The 22,773-nt window shown below is 45.3% G+C and overlaps 1 protein-coding gene across 1 annotated transcript; it reads right to left on the bottom strand.

Annotated features, from left to right (window-relative positions):
* Positions 1-7,527: 7,527 nt before the first annotated feature.
* On the bottom strand, positions 7,528-12,834 carry ACTC1 (actin alpha cardiac muscle 1). Its single transcript, XM_055436913.2, has 7 exons — positions 12,709-12,834; positions 11,994-12,144; positions 10,554-10,878; positions 9,673-9,834; positions 9,353-9,544; positions 8,395-8,576; positions 7,528-7,848 (listed from the first exon to the last, which is right to left on the bottom strand). The coding sequence occupies exons 2-7, from the start codon at positions 12,120-12,122 to the stop codon at positions 7,705-7,707; spliced, it is 1,134 nt and encodes a 377-aa protein (XP_055292888.1). The 5' UTR covers positions 12,123-12,144; positions 12,709-12,834; the 3' UTR covers positions 7,528-7,704.
* Positions 12,835-22,773: the final 9,939 nt, after the last annotated feature.

The following is a 22,773-nucleotide window of genomic DNA, read 5'->3' as shown; positions in this document are numbered from 1 at the left end:
GGTTTGGGGTCAAAGGACATTTCAACCCACCATCACACTGCCAGAGACTGACCCCTCTTGCTTTCTATTTGCAGTTGTTCAGGGGATAAGACTGTCTGGCCAGCCGCCTAATAAGCTCTCGGAATGGAGTAATTTCTTCCTTATGCAAAGGCAAGGGTGAGGGCACAGAGCCAAATCTGTTGTTTACTACAAAAAAGAAAATATCATCATACTTTTTGGTTAGTTGGGATAAGAAGCCCAGAGTAATGTGCAAATAAAAGTACCTTTCAATGTCGTTAATGAAGAAAACTTTAATGTCTTATCATCAGCAATCCCTGTTTGAGTAATAGGATCGGATACTCATGTGAGTAACATGGACTTCCCTGGTGGTTTAAATGGTAAAGAATCTGCCTGCAATGCAGGAGACCCGGATTCAATTCCTGGGTTGGGAAGATCCTCTGGAGAAGGGCATGGCAATCCACTCCAGTATTCTTGCCTGGAGAATTCCATGGACAGAGGAGCCTGGTTGGCTCCAGACAGTGGTTAACAGAGTCAGACACAACTGAACGACTAACACACATACAGACACAAACACACACATTAATAACATAGATCTCTCCCCCGAGCTCAGTCTAAGGAGATTCACAAGTGCACCAACTGTTGTAGTCATGTGCTGTAAACGCTTTGTAGAGTCAGAAACAAGGCACTGTGAAAACACTGAAGAGACACCTCCTGACCCCCATGCTTTCTCTATGACTGACAATATGCTCCCCAAAATGGATACATGAGCATCTGGGCAATTTTGGATGTGAGTTTCAAACATATAGGAGCTAGTCTGGAGGGCAGAGGAATGAAGAAAAGTTCTAAGTAATAGAATTAAAAGATTTTACTGGGAAATACAGGCTCCCCAGATGGCACTAGTGGTAAAGAACCCACCTGCCAATGCAGGAGACATAAGAGACGTGGGTTTGATCCCTGGGTCAGGAAGATCCCTTGGGGGAGGGCATGGTAACCCACTCCAGTATTCTTGCCTGGACAATCCCATGGGCAGAGGAACCTGGCAGGCCCCAGTTCACAGGGTCACAAAAGAGCTGGACATGACTGAGCAACTAAACAGCAACAAATAGAGAAAAAACCACTGCAATGTAAAGAGACATTTACAGCTCACCTCCCTGTCTACCACCCAGCCCAAGCCTCCAAAATCTATGCTAGAAACAAAAAAAAAAGGGGGGGAGAAGAGGGGGAAGTAAACTTTTTTGTTTATCTGGAGCCCAAATGCCCTCCTGATGGGCACTGTGCTTAGTGTCTTAAATGCATGATACCATTACATTCCCATGACAATTCTTGGACCATGATTTTGGTTAGTCCTTCTGTTCTAAAGCTTAGAGAGTTAGGTAATTAATTTACTTAACTAGTTGGCAACTAGTCAACAGCAGAACTGGGACTTACACTCAAATCTTTTTTGACTGAAAGCCCATGCAATGTCAAAAATTATTGTTAAATTATGAGTGTGTTTTCTAGTGGGAACATATGTTCTAACAGATTAGGTAACTAGGTAACTAATATGTTAATTAGCATAGCCTGCTTTTGAGGAATGCATATAAAGGTCAGGCAAGTGTCATCGCCATATGAGTAGTAGGAAGAATTTCCTGGGTGGCCAGCCTTGGTCGAAGGCACTGGAAAAGAAGTCCAAAGCATAGATCCTAGAGTTAAAGATGCCTTGAGAAATTTTCAGTATTTTGCCTAAGGCAGGTTTGCTTTTAAATTTCCCACACGTTGCCTGCTCTATCATATCCTACCCAATATGATGTCATCATCCAGTAATATTTCCAAAGTTCTTCAAATCATCTTTCCATGTTCAGCACTAAACCTATTGGCTTGATCTCTTGCTTACCCTTGACTCCAGAGTTCACTTTTCATCTACTATCGTTGCTACATTTTAGTTCAGCTTTACTGCAATCTTCCCTTGGGTCTGTTTTCTCTCTGCCTCTCTTCCCCAACCCCAATTCCCAAGGAAGCTTCAGTAAAACAGTGCAGAGCAATTAGTAAATAATGCCGTTGAGGAACTGCAGACCACCCCTGCTTACATCTCTTCTGACTCAGCTCCCTTTCCCTGGCAGGAGAGAGGGCCCAGGACCAGAGGACTCAAGAGAGCTATGCTTGACTACCTACTAGTCAATCTTTGTTGTTGCTCTTTAGTTGCTAAGTCGGATCCAACTCTTGCAACCCTATAGACTCTAGCCCCTCAGACTCCTCTGTCCATGGGATTTCCCCGGCAAGAATACTGGAGAGGGTTACCATTTCCTTCTCCAGGGGATCTTCCCAACCCAGGGATTGAACCCCAGTCTCCTGCAATGGCAGGGGATTGTTTACCAGTGAGCCTCAAAGGAAGCTTTGTTACATCTGTTGCATGCAGAGCTGATGAGTGAGTTGCAGGAATTATCTTCTAGCATTGAGTTCACCAGTGACCAGAAGCAGACTTTTGCATTTTCCCCCTTCTTCCTAGTATGAGCTTGGTTGCCATAGCAATGGCCAAGCTCTGCCTGAAGGAGAGATTCCTTCTATAATGAGCCTGGAAGAGCTCAAGTTGAATATAGACAACTTTTGCTATTTCAGGCCTAAAAGACTTGAAATTTCTTCCCTACCTATTAGTTCCTAGGAAATATTTATAGTATTTATGTAATTTTAATCATAAAGTGAGTCTGACTTTTTATTTCCTTTTCAACGGCTAATCAGGTCTTAAAGAGATTGTTGGGTTTCTGGATCCCCAGGCCACAGTGGAGTCTGGAGAGATTGTTGCCGCCAAAATCTTGGCTTTCTCTGCCCACCGGAGCCAAGTAAGAAAATACGGAGACAGTTTGGAGGAAGTAGAAAAATGACTTTAATCCTCAAGCCGGTAGAGGAGAGAACACAGTAGGCTCATGCCTCAAGAACTGTGTTTCCCCTCCATAGGGAACCTAGGAGAATCAAGTTGGGGCTTGCAGTCAGGGGTTGGAGATAAAGAACAAAGGTGTAGGGATCCTGTGTTCTTCTCTCTTTTTGCATTGTGGCTTGCAGACAGTCGCCTTCTTGCTGTGTCCTCACCTGCCCTTTCCTGTGTATGGGCACACTCCAGGGAGCTCATCTTCTTGTAACACCAGTCCTGTTGGATTAGGGGCCCACCGTTATATCTCATTTAACCTTAATGAATCCTTAAAGGTCCTGTCTCCAAATACAGTCATGTTGCGGAGGTTGGGTTTCAACATCTGAATTGCAATTGTGGCAGGGGTCAGAGTGGGTTGGGACTGGCATACATAATTCAGGCCATAACAGATTCCATAGAAGAGGTGGAGAGAAAGGTGGAGACCCAGTTTTAGGCTGACATTGTATTAGGCTCGGGGTATAGAAAACTGATCTTACCTCTCTATTCCATTTTCTTCAGTTATTATCCTTTTCTAACTCTACACTCTAATTATTTAAACACATCTACATATAACCATTGCTAAGAAGTGACCAAAATCACTGCAGATGCTGATTGCAGCCATGAAATTAAAAGACGCTTGCTCCTTGGAAGGAAAGTTATGACCAACCTTGATAGTATATTAAAAAGCAGAGACATTACTTTGCCAACCAAAGTCCATCTAGTCAAGGCAACGGTTTTTCCTGTGGTCATGTATGGATGTGAGAGTTGGACTGTGAAGAAGGCTGATCGTTGAAGAATCGATGCTTTTGAACTGTGGTGTTGGAGAAGACTCTTGAGAGTCCCTTATACTGCAAGGAGATCCAACCAGTCCATTCTGGAGGAGATCAATCCTGGATGTTCATTGGAGGGACTGATGCTAAAGCTGAAGCTGCAATACTTTGGCCACCTCATGCGACGAGTTGACTCACTGGAAAAGACTCTGATGCTGGGAAAGGTTGGGGGCGGGAGGAGAAGGGGACGACAGAGAATGAGATGGCTGGCTGGCATCACCAACTCTGTGGACATGAGTTTGAGTGAACTCCGGGAGTTGGTGATGGACAGGGAGGCCTGGCATGCTGTGATTCATGGGGTTGCGGAGAGTCGGACACGACTGAGCTACTGAACTGAACTGAACTGAACTGAACTGAACTGAAGAAGTGACCATTGTTAAGGAAAATAACAACACAGTGTTTTAGGATCTTAGAAATAAATCCAAGTACTTCTTTCATTTTAAACTGAGAAAAATATCATGATCAATATGGGTTGCTTTACATTGCATCTTAACCAAGATCTATTTACTGTAGACATTTCAATTTATACACATGAGGGTGGCCTTAAGAAAAATCCTATTGCCTTAATACCTTTCTTAAGCATGATTATTAGAAGAGTCACTTGTTCTAATATCTTACACCCTATCAAGCAGAGATGAGGAAACCTCAAAATTCAATAAGAACCTGTGTACTTTCCACTTTTGATACAAATATCGGAAACTATTCCAAAAACTTCCACTTTTAAGCAGAAACAATACTCATTCCATTTACATTCACACATAGAAACACAGGTGATACAGAAGCCAGTTGCCTAAACCTAAAGTATTAATACTGTATTTAGAGAATAAAATTCATAATTTACAACGTGTTCAATTTGAGAAGCAAGAGACACAGAGACTGTCTAAGTCGTATCTCCCCGTACACGCTCCAAATCTGTCTCTGGCTGATACTTAGCTTTTAAATCAATCTATCTGTGCTACAAGAAATAGTTGGGGGAAGAAAGGAAAATCTACAGGAAAGTTTGCTGTATCTTACGTAAATGTCACTAATTAATTTATTCTTTAACCCTTAACACAAAGAAAGACTTCCATTTAGCTGTGCTAAATATGGAGCTCGTGGTCATGTATGGATGTGAGAGTTGGACTGTGAAGAAGGCTGATCGCCGAAGAATCGATGCTTTTGAACTGTGGTGTTGGAGAAGACTCTTGAGAGTCCCTTATACTGCAAGGAGATCCAACCAGTCCATTCTAAAGGAGATCAATCCTGGATGTTCATTGGAGGGACTGATGCTAAAGCTGAAACTGCAATACTTTGGCCACCTCATGCGACGAGTTGACTCACTGGAAAAGACTCTGATGCTGGGAAAGGTTGGGGGCGGGAGGAGAAGGGGACGACGGAGAATGAGATGGCTGGATGGCATCACCGACTCTGTGGACATGAGTTTGAGTGTACTCCGGGAGTTGGTGATGGACAGGGAGGCCTGGCGTGCTGTGATTCATGGGGTCGCGGAGAGTCGGACACGACTGAGCGACTGAACTGAACTGAACTGAAGCACAGCCAATGTGCTCAACTCCATCTTTGTGTCCCCCACACCCACTACTGGGCCTGGCCCAGAATCAAGGATCAAGAGGTGCTTTTATGAATGAATGAACATAAAGACATAATTACTACCTTGAATGATAATGACATTAGGAACTTATTAAGATTGTCTGATGAGCTATAAATACTTTGAATTTTGAACCCAGACTCTCAAAAGGGTGTGTGACAGAATGTGGTTACTTTTGATAAACTGTGACTAAGTTAGAAAAGATTGTTGTATAAGAATTATTAGATTAGCTGTCAAAAAATCTGGGTTCCTGACTTGGGTATTCCACAAAGAAGCTATATAACATTGTGTGTGTGTGTATGTGTGGGCATGTGCACTCAGTTTTGTCCGACTCTTTGCAACCCATGGACTGTAGGTCGCCAGGCTTCTCTGTCCATGGGATTCTCCAGGCAAGGATACTGGAGTAAGCTGCCGTCTCCCACTCCAGGGGATCTTTCCGACCCAGGGATCAAACCTGTGTCTCATGTCTCCTGCATGGGCAGGTTGTTCTTTACCACTAGCACCACCTGGAAGCCCACATAACATTGTACCCATTGCTTAATCTGTGTTTTAATTCTGTCATCAATAGATAAAAGTTTAATTAACTTCATTCAATTGTTCTTACATGGCTTCCCAGGTATCACTAGTGGTAAAGAATCTGCCTGCCAATGCAGGAGACGTGACACTTGGGTTCGATTCCTGGGTTGGGAAGATCCTTTGGAGAAGGGCATGGCAACCCAATCCAGTATTCTTGCCTGGAAAATTTCATGGACAGAGGAGCCTGGTGGGCTACAGTCCATGGGTTGCAAAGAGTTGGACACGACTGAGTGGAAATGCACACACACATACAAATGGTCTAACAGTTCATCAACAATTAAATTGAAAGTGAAAAATTTTAAAGCTCTGCAATCAGGTTGAAATCTACCTTTCCAAATTGATGGCCTAAAAGTTCCCACCAGCCTGCCTCGTGCTTTGTGTGATGGCGTCTGTCCTGTCTCCTGCTGAAGTTTTCTCCCTCCTCTTCCCACCTCTTTAATTCTTAACCACCCTTCAAGACCCATACTTATATGTCCATTTCCTTGAAGCCTCCCAAACCACATACACTGGGAGCTTCTGAGTAGTGTGTATGTGAACCCTTCAAGGACAGAGTATGAGAGAAGTGCTATCCCCAACGTCCTTTGCAAAGAGTGCAGCACAGAATGAAGGGAATATTGTGCCTTTCTGCCCCCTTTAACCCTCAGGACTTTAGAGCCTTCACTCTGCTCCACCCAAGATCCCAAGATTTCAAAGAACTGAAGAGCCTGAAGATGTCTGTCCCACAAGTTAGTCACTGATTAGGCGGAGGTATCTGGTGCCTGTTTCCTCACATTTCATTCTGTGTTTGTTTTTGGCCACACCATGTGGCTGGTGTGATCTTAGTTCCAGGGACTGAACCTGCACCCACAGCAGTAAAAGCTCGGAGTCCTAACCAGTGGACCTCCAGAGAATTCCCCATCCTCAGATTTGTTTAGAACATTCACAGTGGTCTTGATTTGCTTAGGGAGTATTTGGAATGGGGTATGGCTGGGCTTTTCTATCAGCTGGCCTCACTGTTTCACTGTTAACATGCATGGGCCTCAGGACGACAACTGAAGAGACTGTGAGTTGAGAATTTGTACTAATCTATTTAAAATAACCTTTGACTTTCCCATTACCAATATCTATGTGGCTTCGGCAAAGTCACAAAAATAACTGGAACATGTGCTAAAACCACAATTTTCAGTGTTATCATAGAAACTAATCTTGACAAACTGTATTCTCCAATCCATTTCTCACTTATGTGGACCTAATCCTAATCACACTGATGAAATGACAGCGGATGAGATGGTTGGATGGCATCACCAACTTGATGGATATGAGTCTGAGCAATCTCTGGGAGTTGGTGATGGATAGGGAAGCCTGGCATGCTGCAGTTCATGGGGTCGCGAAGAGTCGGACATGACTGAGCAACTGAACTAAACTGAAAACCTAATCTGCTTTTCAGATATAAACTATCTTCATGATTCTGTCCCAAAGGGTAAAATCAAAATTTAATATTGTAACTCCCAGCTAAAAGTCACACTGATGAACTGATGTGGTGCTGTAATATCACAAAGCTCATGGTATCAAGGCCATCAGTATACGAGCTCACAGACAGAGTAAGCAAACACTGGCCCCATCCCACTCCTTCCCCAAACCCCAAACAGAAATAAGAAATGCTTGCTTTTGTAGGTTGCAAGTCTTGATCTGGTTTATTTATAAAGCAATAAATATTAGAAGCACAAATAAATTGCACGTGTGTAAACAAACTGTACAATGATTGATGAGAGATGAGGGAGGGTGGTTCGGAAGACTCCAAAAAGCATCATACCATCATCCTGAATGTAATGTAGACTAGGACAGAAGGCACCTTAGAAGCACTTGCGGTGGACAATGGAGGGGCCTGCCTCATCATACTCCTGCTTGCTGATCCACATCTGCTGGAAGGTGGACAGGGAGGCCAGGATGGAGCCCCCAATCCAGACAGAGTACTTACGCTCAGGGGGAGCAATAATCTGCAGAAGGAAAGCAAAAACTGCCAGTGAACTCTGAGGTTCCAAACAACAAAGTAAGCAACATGGTGGGGGAGATTCATGGAAAATACACCGGTGATCAAGTCACTGTAATGTGATACAAATGAATAATCCCAGTAATCCTACAAATGAATATGGTTGACTCATGATGAAAGTATTTTCTCTATTTCATCATTTCCATAATCAAAGACTCTATAAAATAGAAGTTCCCCGCTTCTCTGAACCAAAGAATATGTGGCAATAAGCTATAGGCATGGTGAAGCCAAGCCTGAAAGTTGGGGTCTTTTAAAATGTGTTCAAAGATTTAGATTTTTTTTCCTCAAAGATTTATTTTTGTCCACTGCTTTAAAGTGTTTTAAAATCTCCTATCTTGGGAGAAGTGCCAGAATAATCAGAAAAGGTGCTATAAAAGCAGAAGGTTTCTGTGAGACAGGAAGCTATTTGTGTAAGGAGAAAGGAGTTAGGAATTCTGCTTGGTATATGGAGACCTGCCTTGGTTCCCCCCACCCCACCACAGAAGTTCTTTACCTTGATTTTCATGGTGCTGGGAGCCAGGGCAGTGATTTCCTTTTGCATGCGATCAGCAATACCAGGGTACATGGTGGTACCTCCGGATAAGACATTGTTGGCATACAGGTCCTTGCGAATATCAATGTCACATTTCATTATGCTGTTGTAAGTCGTTTCATGGATGCCAGCAGATTCCATACCTATGAACAAGTTTAAAAATGTCACAGTGCATTCAGCCCATGGGGCCAGGGTGGAGGGGAGAGAACAAGACTCTGTTGGTAAACTGTCACCATTTGTCTCTGAAACATATGTTCCTCTATAAGACACACTGCAGAGTTTTGTGGAACAGGTGTCTTAAAAGTGCTGAGAGTAATCTACAACCGACTGCCAAGACGCAAACAACTGCTTTTAGCACCTGTTTGGAGGGAACACTCACTGTACCCATCAGACCTATGGAGATGTAATAGAAAAGCATGAGACACACATTCATGTAAAATGAATGCCATTCTTATTTATGGACTAAAATAAGATACTGACAAGCTTCCTCTTGGAAATCCCTGCTTAGGAAAGATGTTCAGTGACACGTGAGTGTCCAGTTATTACTATAAGTAGGATTGTTGTCACACTTAATAATGAGTGACTTGGAAGTAAGGTCTAGCTACTTGGTGATGAAGTCTAGCAGAATAAGTCAGCACTCCTGAGTCATCGTTTCTTTCTTGCAGATATGGATTACTCAGCTACTACTCTATCTCATTCCTTGTTTCAAGATGAAGCCGGTGTGTCATCCTTTATCATATCATTGCTGCAGAGGAGGAATGGCCATCCCTGCAAAAGCCATCAGGACATGAGGCTGAACTGTGTGGGTCTCCAAGCTATGACTACTTTTAACACAAGGGCCCCTTAATCATTGTTGATTATAATAGATTTTTCTCTGGAAGCCCCAAGCTGTGTTTCTGCACCAGACCATACAACTCACCAATGAAGGAAGGCTGGAAGAGTGTCTCAGGGCAGCGGAAGCGCTCGTTGCCAATAGTGATGACTTGGCCATCAGGCAGTTCATAGCTCTTCTCCAGGGAGGAGGAAGAAGCAGCTGTAGCCATTTCATTCTCAAAATCCAGAGCAACATAGCACAGCTTCTCCTTAATGTCACGAACAATCTCACGTTCAGCTGCAGAAATAAAGGGGGTCACAGGTAAGCTCTGAAGAATGACATCAGCTTTGGAGAGGTAGGTGGGTTCACTGGTGGAGGAGAAAACCAGACACCTACTGTGGCAGATGAAACACACACAGACTCACCGGTGGTGACAAAGGAGTAGCCACGCTCAGTGAGGATCTTCATGAGGTAATCCGTGAGATCCCGACCAGCTAGATCCAGACGCATGATGGCGTGGGGCAAAGCATAGCCCTCATAGATGGGGACGTTGTGGGTCACACCATCCCCAGAGTCCAGAACAATGCCTGTCAGGGGAAATAGGCAAAAACAAGGTAAATCCCTGAGGACACCACTGGTTTTGCCATGTCAAAGCCTACTCTTGGCTAAGAGATACTAGCACTGGGCAAAGATCCAGATAAAATTAGATCCCTTAGACGTGAAGAATAAAAATGAGCATAATGAATGCTCAGCCTAAAGCCAGTGACAACTCATCCTTTTAAATATTGTGGTAGAAGAATTTCCCCAGGAGACTTTCAAATGGCCATCCCTCTTACCAGTCATTAGCACATTATGCAAGCCTCCAGGTGTGTTTTTTTTTGTTTTTGTTTTTCCTCACATCTAACTTACACGTTTCTCTTTTTTGACTCAGACCTTGCAGGGAATGTAGGTTCTCTCTGGGTTCGTCTCTACTGGAGATGTTTGCCCAGGGGCTGCAATAATGTGAACACACACCAATGATTGCTGCATTCCAGGTTACTAGTTTGTGCAGAGCCTCAATATCTGGCATCACATATTTTAGGCAAGGAAAGGCTCTAACTCCATATTCTTTCCGCTCTTAGAAATAAGTGTGCTCAGGGTACTATTGTTACCTCTCTCTCTTGGCACAGACACCTTCCTAGGGAGTGTGAGGAAAGAGATCATTCTTTTTTCACTGGGGAAACTGATTCACAGCAAGGTCAGTGACTTGGGAGCGTAATTAACCAGAGACTATCTCATAATCGCACACCTTACAATCCAAACGCACCTGTGGTACGGCCAGAAGCATACAGGGACAGCACCGCCTGGATGGCCACATACATGGCGGGGACATTGAAGGTCTCAAACATGATCTGAGTCATCTTCTCACGGTTGGCCTTGGGGTTCAGTGGAGCCTCGGTGAGCAGAGTAGGGTGCTCCTCTGGGGCTACACGGAGCTCATTGTAGAAGGTATGGTGCCAGATCTTCTCCATGTCATCCCAGTTGGTGATGATGCCATGTTCAATGGGGTACTTGAGAGTCAGGATACCTCGTTTGCTCTGGGCTTCATCACCTACATAGGAATCCTTCTGACCCATACCCACCATGACTCCCTACAAGAAGAAAGAGATTAGAAAATCAAGCTTCCTCCATGTCAGGAATGTATTCAATGCCTAATTAATTTGTCTAACTGCCCAAATCAAGGGGCATCTTATGAATACCAGAAATAATAAACAATAGTTTACCCCAATTCAGAAATATCATTTAAAATCAGTCCTGTACCTTTTCTCCACCCCACCCTCAGGAGGCATAATTCTATTGTTTAGAATATAACTGGGGGTGAGGAGGAATGAAGCTACTTCACTGAAGAAGCAGAGCTTCATCTCATTTTTAAATTGCCATAATATCTTCATTAAATTATTAAGCTTATCAAACTGGAATATAAATGACTACATTGTGGAATGACTGCATTAATGACACACTGTATATCTCCTCAGAAAAGATTTTGACATTCACCAAGTGAACCTAAAAAGGACAGATATGCCATTATCACTGTGTCTGTGAAATCCAGCCTGCCCAGAGTGTCCTGGAGTACCCATGGTCACCCACACTGAGGAATACCGCTTTCCTCCCTGGCAGTCTGTCTGGCCAGGCATTGTGGCACAGCCAGAGAGCATGGTGTCTCTTTTAATAAACAAGGTGGTATGTCACTATCACTATGCACTTACTGCCTCTGTCACGCCTGGTTTCTAAAAATGCAATGGCCAGGAAGCAGATAGGTTACCTCTTTCGGGAGCCCTATAAACTGGCTGTGAACAAGAGGAAGCAATGTGGCTTGGCCCCTGGTTGTTTGGGAGAAGTTGTATTATTATGAGTTTTGAGCAGGACTGAAAAAAAAAAAAAAAAAAGGCCAAGGAGTAAGGTGAAATGTATAAGAGGAAGAGAAGACTGAAAGAAGCTGCTGCCTTTTCACACCAGGGAGCTGGACCCTTGGCAAGCTGAAGTGGATTGGGGTGGGGGTGTGGATGCACATTTCCCGGTACCTTGGCGGGTGTAAGTTGTTACTTGTCAGCTCGGATTTGAAGCTAATTCATCTTTTCCTATCTGACCCAAAGAGTTCACGAAACAGGAGGGCCGAGTGAGTCATTTCCTCGGTTGGTAGGCTGAAGAGGTGGGAGGAGAGGGGTGTGCGATGGGGCTGGGGACCACGAAGCGGGGTGACGTTTACCTGGTGGCGCGGGCGGCCCACGATGGAAGGGAAGACTGCGCGGGGCGCGTCGTCGCCCGCGAAGCCGGCCTTCACCAGCCCGGACCCGTTGTCGCACACCAGGGCGGTGGTCTCCTCATCGTCGCACATCTTGGCACAGCTTCAGCGGGGGCTGCAGGTGGAGCAGAGCAATGCGGCCCAAGTTCAGTGCCTGCGGAGCTGGCCTGATCCGCTCCCCGGGAGGAGGGGACAGAGCAGAGCGGGTTCCGCGGGCGGGAGTCGGGGGCGGGGGGCGCCTGCCATCTCATCCCCTGGGGCAGAGAAAGGGGGAGAAGCAGCTGCGGAGCAGGAGAGGGCCCGGACAGGCTCCCCGGCCAGCAGGCTCACCCTCTGCCCCAGGGCAAGTCATCCCTTAGAAGGTCCTCCCCAGCCCTTCACACGTTCGCCTTTTCGCAAACTGGGAACCCACGACGGCTCCATCCACACTCCCACCCATGCTCCAGCCCCAGGGGGAGAGGAAAGCACAAGGCAACAGGGACCCCCAGTGGGGCGCAAGGCTCCCCCTCCGCGAGCCCCTCTCCTGTGAAGATCGAGACCCAGGACAGAAGAAGTTAGAACCAAATGGAGAGTTTGGTCTTAAGGAAAAAAGAAGCAAAGTGACGGCGCGGCGGGAGCGCGGGGCCGCGACTCCGGGCGCGGGGCGGAGGGAGGCGCGGAGGCGGCGGCGCTGACTCACCGTCCGCGGGGCGGGCTCGGCTCGCTTGCTCAGACGGCGGCAGGCGCTGCTGCCCCGCGCGCGGCGCGCCGCTTTATAGCGCGCTGATGGACGGGGTCAGTTGGAGCGATCGGGGGCAGGGGTGGGGGGCCCGGTCGGCCACCTTGCCTTATTTGGTCGCCTTCGCACCACTGAGGAGCGCCGAGGCCATTCATGGAGCCAAGGGCAGGGGAGAGGATCAGCCAGGGAGCCCCCAGACCATGTAAGGAAGGGGAGGGGGCAACCAGGGGGATGGCCAAATAGGGAGCTAGGGAGGGGCAGACCGTGAAGGGTAGGGGGCAGGGGAAGACTGAGTGACGCCAGCCCACCCCCTCCCCCTTCCTGGGTGGGGGTGCTCCCTGGGTGTGCTCCGGGCTGGTTCTTCCGCAGCCCCGCCAGCCTAAGAGACAATAAGCCACATACAAGTGGGAAGGCTTGGCGCTCTGCCCTCTGCTGAGGGGTCCTGACAGCTGGGCCAGGGCAGCGGGGGAGTGACGGCAGCTTCTCATCCTCCCGCTCTGGGAGCTGGAGGAGCAGAGCCCTGGGAATCCTCATGGGCCCTAGCGGCACCCCAGCAGCACAATTGGGGCCCAGAAAAGGGGCTCATGGAGCAGAACACCCTCCTGGGCTAGTCCCCACCAACCTGCATGACAGCTCTGTCATGCAGAGATCTGTACTCTTCAGTGGCAGAAAGCCAAGATTAACCAAGGCCACCTTGGTCCCAGATTTATGCTTGGTTCCAGGGGTTGGTTAGGGAAGAGGCCAGACAGAGCTGCTCTGAGAGCTTGCCCAGTCTTGCTGGGGGACAGAGTAGGTGTACCCCGGCCCAGACATCAGGTGGCTTTTCTCCATGTCTCCAGGGTTTTGCTCAAACTCAGACTCCTGTCTTTGGGCCAGAAAAGGACTTCTTGCTGTCAAAGTGAATGAAGGAGGAATAAATGCCAAAGGTTGCTTGTCCCTTAGCTGGTGGATGAGGGTTTCCCTGGTGGCTCAGATGGTAAAGAGTTGGCCTGCAATACAGGAGACCTGGGTTCAATCCCTGGGTTGGGAAGATCCCCTGAAGAAGGTAATGGCAACCCACTCCAGTATTCTTGCTGGGAGAATTCCATGGACAGAGGAGCCTAGTGGGCTACAGTCCATGGGGTCACAAAGAGTCGGACACCACTAAGTGACTTAACACATGCACACAGGGGAACATCCATAAACTGAGGGCCAAGGCCTTTACTCTAGGTGAAGATAAGACTGAAAGAGAACTATTCTTGTCAAGAAGATAACAGCAACTTCAACCTATGAACATATCAAAGAGAGAGCATCATAACCAGGCAGGAATTAGAAAAGCAGAGTCTCAGGTCCCACCCCAGAACTACTAAAGCAGAAGCTGCTTTCTAGCAAGATGCTTAGTTGATTCATATGTATGTCGACATGTAAAAAGCCCAGGTATAAATGATATCAGCTCCTTTGTGGAGGATCTTGGGATTTTGGAGAAAGGGATGACATGAAGCAAGGAGGGGAGAAAGGAACAGAGAGACAGAAGAAGGATGCAGATCCCTGGTTTGCCCTGGGGTGCCCTGTATTCTCAGTTCTTGACCGGCACTTTGATTTTTAATGCTTGTGTTTTTCCTCCTGTTCACACCAGTTAAAAATAGAAAACTGGGCACAGGCATCCATCTCTGGAGTGGTCTTGGATTGATATGCTAAGAAGGCCTGCTGATTAGATACTTGTCCAGACTGGGGAATGCTAGGTCCTCCCCTCTGAGCTCCCCAACCATGTTTGGGTTGGTCTGGAGAAGAAAGCCTGAGGGCAGCTGGGTGATGGAGCCAGGTGAGGGTCATGCCAGCTGGGCTCGTTCTGCCATGCGGTAAGCCTTTTTCAGTGAAAATGCCTATAGACAGGAGGCAAAAAGCAGAGCTACTTGGGCTCAGGCAGATGCAGAAGAACCAAGAAAAAGCAGAAATGCGACTGGTGATACAGCCCAACATCCCTGAGTTTGACCCTTGCCTTTATTACTTATTACCTGTTTTGCTCTTGGGCAAATCACTTCACTGTTCTAAGCCCCAATTTTATCCTCTGAAAAAGGATGCACCTCTTTTCCAGCAGGGGTTACTAGTTATAGTAATAACTAGAGAAAAGTGATATAAGCCACAGAGAAGATAGAAAACAAATAGTAACTATTACAATTCAGTAATAATGACACAGGCAGCTGCAGTTCTCACTTTTGAAATTTTGGGTCAATTTCATTCACTTATTGATTCAGCAAATATTTTGGGGACAAGAACTGTGCTTGTCACTGGGAAATAGTAATAAAACAGAGCAGGACTCATACTGCAGAGCAACTGCAAAGGAGTCAGAGACATTAATGGTACATGCTGGGAAGGACAAGGAGAGAATCACTGGGATAGTCACAAAAATGGGGATTCAAAAGAGGGTTCAGGACTTCCCTGGTAGTCCAGTGGTTAAGACTCCAGGCTTCCACTTCAGAGGGTGAGAGTTCAATCCCTGGACAGGGAAAGTTCTGCATGCCTCGTGGTATGCTTCCCCCACCAAAAAATAAGAGTTCAGAGAAAGGCACCCTGAGGAAATATTTCATTATTTTTAAAGTAGAGTAGGACTGAAATTCATGACCATTTGTGTGAAAGAAACAGTTTCTCCTTGCGAGTGGCTGATGGCACATTCCCACGTTCACTACCATTTGTGTAAAGGCAACTCCTGGAAAGTTTAGCAGATCACCAAACACCATGGTTATTTCTGAATCCTTTGTAAATACTTCCAAGGCTCAGGACACCAATTCCAGCCCACCCACCTAAGGATCAATCTGCCCTGGGAGTAGGTCGGTGGAGTACTGAAACCTTAAAATGTTTAAAAAATAATTTCATGTTTTCCCATTTAGAACAAAATATATTTTCTTATGCATTATACTTATGGTAAGAAAACTTTTTCCCATTCAAGACATGATGGTTCAATCTTTGTTCATTGTAATAGTGTTCAGTTTACACATTTTAAAACTCTAAATCCTATTTTTATATGTTTTAAAATTTAAATCAATGGGAATATAAGATTCCAAGACTGATTTTCCTTTGACACCATTTTTCAGGGATCCATTTAATTTGAAAATTGATAGTGTCTACTTAAGTATAGAGAAGTTACTTACCTTTTGTGGTGCATTCTGGACTTTTTAAAAAATTTTGGTAAAATATATATGCCACAGAATGTACCACTTTAACCCTCTAAAATTGCACAGTTCAGTAGTGTTAAGTACATTCACATTACTGTGCAGCCAGCCAAACTCCCAGTTTTTGATGTAACTTGTGTCTAAATTGACTTCACAATCCAGGAATGGCTGTGCCCTGCAGTTTGAGGAAGACTGTCTTTTACTGGTAGAGAACCATTGTTGTACCTGCTTTGCCCAGAGTCACATGGGTGAGCAAATGGAAGAATGAGGCTTCAAATCCAGGCACCAGACCACTCCCTGATCCCAACCACCACCTCAAACGCCATCTAGGCCACTCAAACTGCTGTTTCTCCAAGTGGAATGCTGCAACCACTTGTAGCCAAATTACCTGGACTGCCTAATCAGTTCAGTTCAGTTCAGTTCAGTCGCTCAGTCGTGTCCGACTCTCCGCGACCCCATGAATCACAGCACGCCAGGCCTCCCTGTCCATCACCAACTCCCGGAGTACACTCAAACTCATGTCCACAGAGTCGGTGATGCCATCCAGCCATCTCATTCTCCGTCGTCCCCTTCTCCTCCCGCCCCCAACCTTTCCCAGCATCAGAGTCTTTTCCAGTGAGTCAACTCGTCGCATGAGGTGGCCAAAGTATTGCAGTTTCAGCTTTAGCATCAGTCCCTCCAATGAACATCCAGGATTGATCTCCTTTAGAATGGACTGGTTGGATCTCCTTGCAGTATAAGGGACTCTCAAGAGTCTTCTCCAACACCACAGTTCAAAAGCATCGATTCTTCGGCGATCAGCTTTCTTCACAGTCCAACTCTCACATCCATACATGACCACGGGAAAAACCATTGCCTTGACTAGACGGACCTTGGTCGGCAAAGTAATGTCTCTGCTTTTTAATATACTATCAAGGTTGGTCATAACTTTCCTTCCAAGGAGCAAGCGTCTTTTAATTTCATGGCTGCAATCAGCATCTGCAGTGATTTTGGAGCCCAAAAAAACAAAGTCTGACACTGTTTCCACTGTTTTTCCATCTATTTCCCATGAAGTGATGGGACCAGATGCCATGATCTTTGTTTTCTGAATGTTGAGCTTCAAGCCAACCTTTTCACTCTCCTCTTTCACTTTCATCAAGAGGCTTTTGAGTTCCTCTTCACTTTCTGCCATAAGGGTAGTGTCATCTGCATATCTGAGGTTATTGATATTTCTCCCAGCAATCTTGATTCCAGCTTGTGCTTCTTCCAGCCCAGCGTTCCTCATGATGTACTCTGCATATAAGTTAAATAAGCAAGGTGACAATATACAACCTTGACGCACTCCTTTTCCTATTTGGAACCAGTCTGTTGTTCCATGACCAGTTCTAACTGTTGCTTCCTGACCTGCATACAGGTTTCTCAAGAGGCAGGTCAGGTGGTCTGGGATTCCCATCTCTTTCAGAATGTTCCACAGTTTATTGTGATCCACACAGTCAAAGGCTTTGGCATAGTCAATGAAGCAGAAATAGATGTTTTTCTGAAACTCTCTTGCTTTCTCCATGATCCAGCGGATGTTGGCAATTTGATCTCTGGTGCCTCTGCCTTTTCTAAAACCTGCTTGAACATCTGGGAGTTCACGGTTTACATACTGCTGAAGCCTGGCTTGGAGAATTTTGAGCATGACTTTACTAGCGTGTGAGATGAGTGCAATTGTGCGGTAGTTTGAGCATTCTTTGGCATTGCCTTTCTTTGGGATTGGAATGAAGACTGACCTCTTCCAGTCCTGTGGCCATTGCTGAGTTTTCCAAATCTGCTGGCATATTGAGTGCAGCTCTTTCACAGCATCATCTTTCAAGACTTGAAATAGCTCAACTGGAATTCCATCACCACCACTAGCTTTGTTCGTAGCTAGTAGCAATGCAAATTCCCAGGTTTCACCCTGGAAGAGTGAATCTGCATTTTAAATAAGTCACCACCCCTCTTCCCCAGGTACTTCACAGAGAAACTTGCAGGCCCTGCCTGGCTCTTCTTCCCCAGGCCCGAGGAGCTGTGCTGAAGGCTGCCCAAGCTGCCCACACGGGCCTGAATCCAGCTTGGCTGACCTTGCACATCCCAGCGGGATGGCAAAAGCCAAACTCGGGCATGTCCCCAGGCTCTCGAGGGTCAGCAAGGCCCTTCTGGGCAGGGACAGGCCATGAGGGAGACGTGCAGGGCTGGCTGAAGGAACAGAAGGTGGGACAGTTCCCGCTGCCCTTGCCTCGAGGGAAGCCTGTTTCATCCACCATCTGCTGGGATCTGCAAGGGAGCGGCTGGCCTCCTCCCGGCACTGGGGGATTAGCAGTCACTTATCTCAGCTGTTCCTCCATTCGGAGGTGTCACAGTATTTACAGAGAAGCCAGAAACAGACTGAGCCACACTTAATTCCTCCCCAGGAGCCCTCCTAGCTCCTCCTGTAGCCCCTCCTGCATTCCATGTGCTAGGAGGCAGTGTGGGGAGGTGCTTTTTCTAGCCCAGACCAGGGGTCAGGGAGCCACCCTTCCTAACCATTTCTATTTTCTTTTCCTACACATTTGTTCACTCGCCCTGCCCTCTGGCAGGAGCTGGGCTTCAGTTTTCATTAAAAGAGGAAAGTGACAGGGCTCTGAGGGATGCAGGCCCCCACACATCCTGGCGCTCTGAATTCAATACCAGGGCATGCCTAATCTCTGCCACATGCTGCCCCATGTTTTACATGCAACCGCCGAGAAGATTAACCCAGGGGAGGGTATTTCAACTCCAAATGGATTCTGTTCTAGGCAGATTCTGGCACCCACTGCCTTCTGACATGATAGGAGCAACTGTGATGAACCATTTAATGAGATTTAGAGAAAAGACAAGGAGGACGAGGGAAGGGGAGCATCATGTAGAAGGGCGTCCTTCTGAGTCACCTGGGACTAATGCTTGAAAAGCCAAATCTTTACTCTCTTCTATCCTGGGAAATCACAAAGGTTTCCTAATCTGAATTCCTTAAAAGGAGTTTGAATCCTTCTAGAAATGCTGAAGCTCACAGGTTTCTGCTTGGAAGGTATTCCTTTTAGCTTAGATTTGGCTTGCTCCCCACACTGGCAGAAACTATTTATGGAGTTTCGACTTTTCAAGTGTTACCTGGAGCAATCCAGTCTTCCCTAGAGAGCCCAAATGTGGCATCAGCCAAACCCAAGCCTAAGTTCTGAGATCGCACAAGAGCTAGGGGGTCTGTGTGGGAGGTGAGAGCTGTGATCTCAGCAATCCTCCTGCCAGCCACATTCCCTCAGCTGTGTGTGTGTGGAGTCCATCTCTGCCTTGTCAAAAAGTAGGCACAACTGGGTAGGATTGTAAACTGGTATAGTTACTATGGAGAGAAGGTTCCTTAAAAAATAAAAATAGAACTACCATATGACCCAGAAATCCCACTCCTGGGCGTATACTCAGAGTAAACCGTAATTCAAAAACATGCATCCACCCCAGTGTTCACTGCAGCACTATTTACAATAGCCAGAACACAGCAGCAACCTAAATGTCCATCAATACAGGAATGGAGAAAGAAGATGTGGTCAGTCAAGTTTAGTTGTTCAGTTGTGTCCAACTCTTTCCAACCCTATGGACTGCAGCACACCAGGCTTTTCTGTCTATCACCAACTCTTGAAGCTTGTTCATGTCTATGGAGTTGGTGATGCCATCCAACCATCTCATCCTCTGTCATCCCCTTCTCCTCCTGTCTTCTCTCTTTCCCAGCATCAGGGTCTTTTCCAATGTGTCAGTTCTTTGCATCAGGTGGCCAAAGTATTAGAGCATCAGCTTCAGCATCAGTCCTTCCAATGAATATTCAGGGCTAATTTCCTTTAGGATTGACTGGTTTGATCTCCTTGTTGTCCAAGGGCCTCTCAAGAGCCTTCCTGAACACCGTAATTCAAAAGCATCAATTCTTTGGTTCTCAGCTTTATTTACGGTCCAACACTCACATCTCTCAAGAAGATGTGGTACGTATATATACAGTGGAATATTACTCAGCCATCAAAAGGAATGAAATGGTGCCATTTGCAGCAACATGGATGATCAAGAGATTGTCATATTGAGTGAAATAAGGCAGACACAGACAAATATCATATGATATTGCTTATATGTGGAATCTTAAAAATAAGGTAGGAATGAACTTATATAGGGAGAAGGCGATGGCACCCCACTCCAGTACTCTTGCCTGGAAAATCCCATGGGTGGAGGAGCCTGGTAGGCTGCAGTCCATGGGGTCGCTAAGGGTCGGACACGACTGAGCGACTTCACTTTCACTTTTCACTTTCATGCATTGGAGAAGGAAATGGCAGCCCACTCCAGTGTTCTTGCCTGGAGAATCCCAGGGACAGTGGAGCCTGGTGGGCTACCATCTATGGGGTCACACAGAGTCGGACATGACTGAAGTGACTTAGCAGCAGCTTAGCAGCAGAACTTATCTACAAAATTGGAATAGTCATAGATATAGAAAACAGACTTATGGTTATCAGGGGATAAGTAGCGGGGGAATAAATTGGGAGACTGGAATTGATGTAAACACACTGTGAAGTGAAAGTGAAGTTGCTCAGTCGTGTCCGACTCTTTTGTGACCCCATGGACTGTAGTCTACCAGGTTCCTCTGTCCGTGGGATTTTCCAGGCAAGAATTCTGAAGTGGGTTGCCATTTCCTTCTCCAATAAACACACTACTATATGTAAAATAGATAACTAATAAGAATTTTATAGCACAAAGAGCTCTACTCAATGCTCTGTAATACATACGTGTGTATGTATAACAGATTCACTTTACTGTACACCTGAAACTAACACAACATTGTAAATCACCTATACTGCATATAAAAACTTTTTAAAAAGTAAGCACACATCTGACATGCAACAGAAGTAGCAGTAAGACTAATTGCTAACATTTTTAAAGTATATACTGGGTCCATGCACTATACTGTGACTTCATATGTGTACATGATCAACATAGTAAGCTTCTAGATGAAGCTGGACTGACTGCTAGCTGCTGAATCCATTTTTACAGACCTACTCTTTAATATGATGTTAGTAGCCTATATGAAAAGGCTGTGTAGGAAACAAGTCACACCTCTATTAGAAGGATGCAAGGATGTTGTCATGTGTGTTCTTCATAGGATATGGTCTTTTTAATTTATTTTTTAATTGGAGGAAAATTGCTTTACCATATTGTGTTGGTTTCTGCCATAAACAACACAAATCAGCAATAATACATAGAGTATGGTCTTCTTTATGAGCCTCTTAGAAGAATTTACTGTCTGGTTATTGTACCAAGAACAAAGGATTTCTACCAAGTAACTGGTTTGTTTTGTTCCTGTAGATCTTGAATCTAGTGACCGATCAGATTTTTCTTTTGGCAGTGGCCAAGAAAACCCTCAGGGCTTCCCTGGAAGCTCAGCTGGTAAAGAATCCACCTGCAATGCAGGAGATCCAGTTTGATTCCTGGGTTGGGAAGATCCCCTGGAGAAGGGATAGACTACCCACCCCAGTATTCTTGGGCTTGCCTGGTGGCTCAGATGGTAAAGAATCCGCCTGCAGTGTGGGAGACCTGGGTTGATCCCTGGGTTGGGAAGATCCCATGGAGGAGGGCATGGCAACCCACTTCAGTACTCTTGCCTGGAGAATGGACTCTGTCCATGGGGTCACCAAGAGTCGGACATGACTGAGCAACTAAGCAGAGCACAAGAAAAACCTCAGAAAACTACACTTGTGGCCCAATTGTTCATCATGATCTGTCTTAAACATCCACCTGTATTTTTCATTTTCTTCTTCCACCTTTAAATTTTCTATGTCCATCTATCTTCATAAGCTGCCATGCATCTTCTATGAGAGATAACAAAGGGTGAATGGTTAAATAGATAAAAATGAACTCATGGGACCATAGAGAGAATATTTGAAATTGAAATTGGGGTGATCAAATAACCAAGAATCCAAGATATCTTTCATATGTCTGCTGGTTTTTTCCTTCCAAATGCAAGCATATATGCTTCATGAAAACACCCTTTGCCTATGAGGCATTGTATCTTTTTTATTTTCCTCTTAACATCATGGTAAATCTTTAAAATAACCTTTCCCTCACTATAAAAATAATAAGTGCTTATTGTGGTAAACTAGGAAACACTGAATAGAGAAGGACAAAGAAAATGACATGTCTGGTTGAGTTTTTAAAGCCCTCCATTTTAACTTCCCTAAAATAAAATTAAATGTGACGTAAAATTCATGAGGCCTTGGCTTCCATATCTATTCCTCCTATTCTGGTCGTTTGCAAGAATGTCCACTTGCTCTTTAAAGAGAGACAAGCAATGCAAGGAATTTGCATTAAAAGCATTTTTTGGTTTTACTATATTAATCTAAATTATCTCTAGTCAACAGCTGGAACCAAAGAATGCCAAACCGGGAACAGGCTCTGCCCTTAGGATTACAGAACCTACATTTCACTTTTATATTTTCGAGGGTGGGTTTTCATTGCCAACACAGCTGTTGAACTGTTTCAAAATTAAAAAGAGGAATCTATCATGAACACAAAACTAAACAGTGTTAACTATATTGCTGAAGGCTTTGTCCTTTTGCGAAGAGTCTGAAAACAGTTGTTTTTAGGGAACATATTTATAGCTACTTTATAATCAATATTTCCAAACTCTTCTTTGGACTACAAATAACCAACTCCTCTTTCCTTTATAGCCTCTAACTTAATTTCATAAATTAAAAAGTAATAAAAATAAAGGCTTTGCCTAAAGCCTGTGTTCACCAGAGATAGGAAACTGAGGTTGTTCCTCCAAAATATTGGATTAACCAAAAAGTATGTTTGGTTTTAAGTACAAATAAAAGACATACTCTTTATTTTTGCCAAGAAC

The sequence above is a fragment of the Moschus berezovskii genome, chromosome 9, assembly GCF_049115385.1.
Source record: "Moschus berezovskii isolate FMDL1 chromosome 9, NW_MosBer_1.0, whole genome shotgun sequence".
Lineage (NCBI taxonomy): Eukaryota > Metazoa > Chordata > Mammalia > Artiodactyla > Moschidae > Moschus > Moschus berezovskii.
Note: the sequence above shows the minus strand (reverse complement) of the source record. Positions and strands in the feature narration are given on the sequence as shown.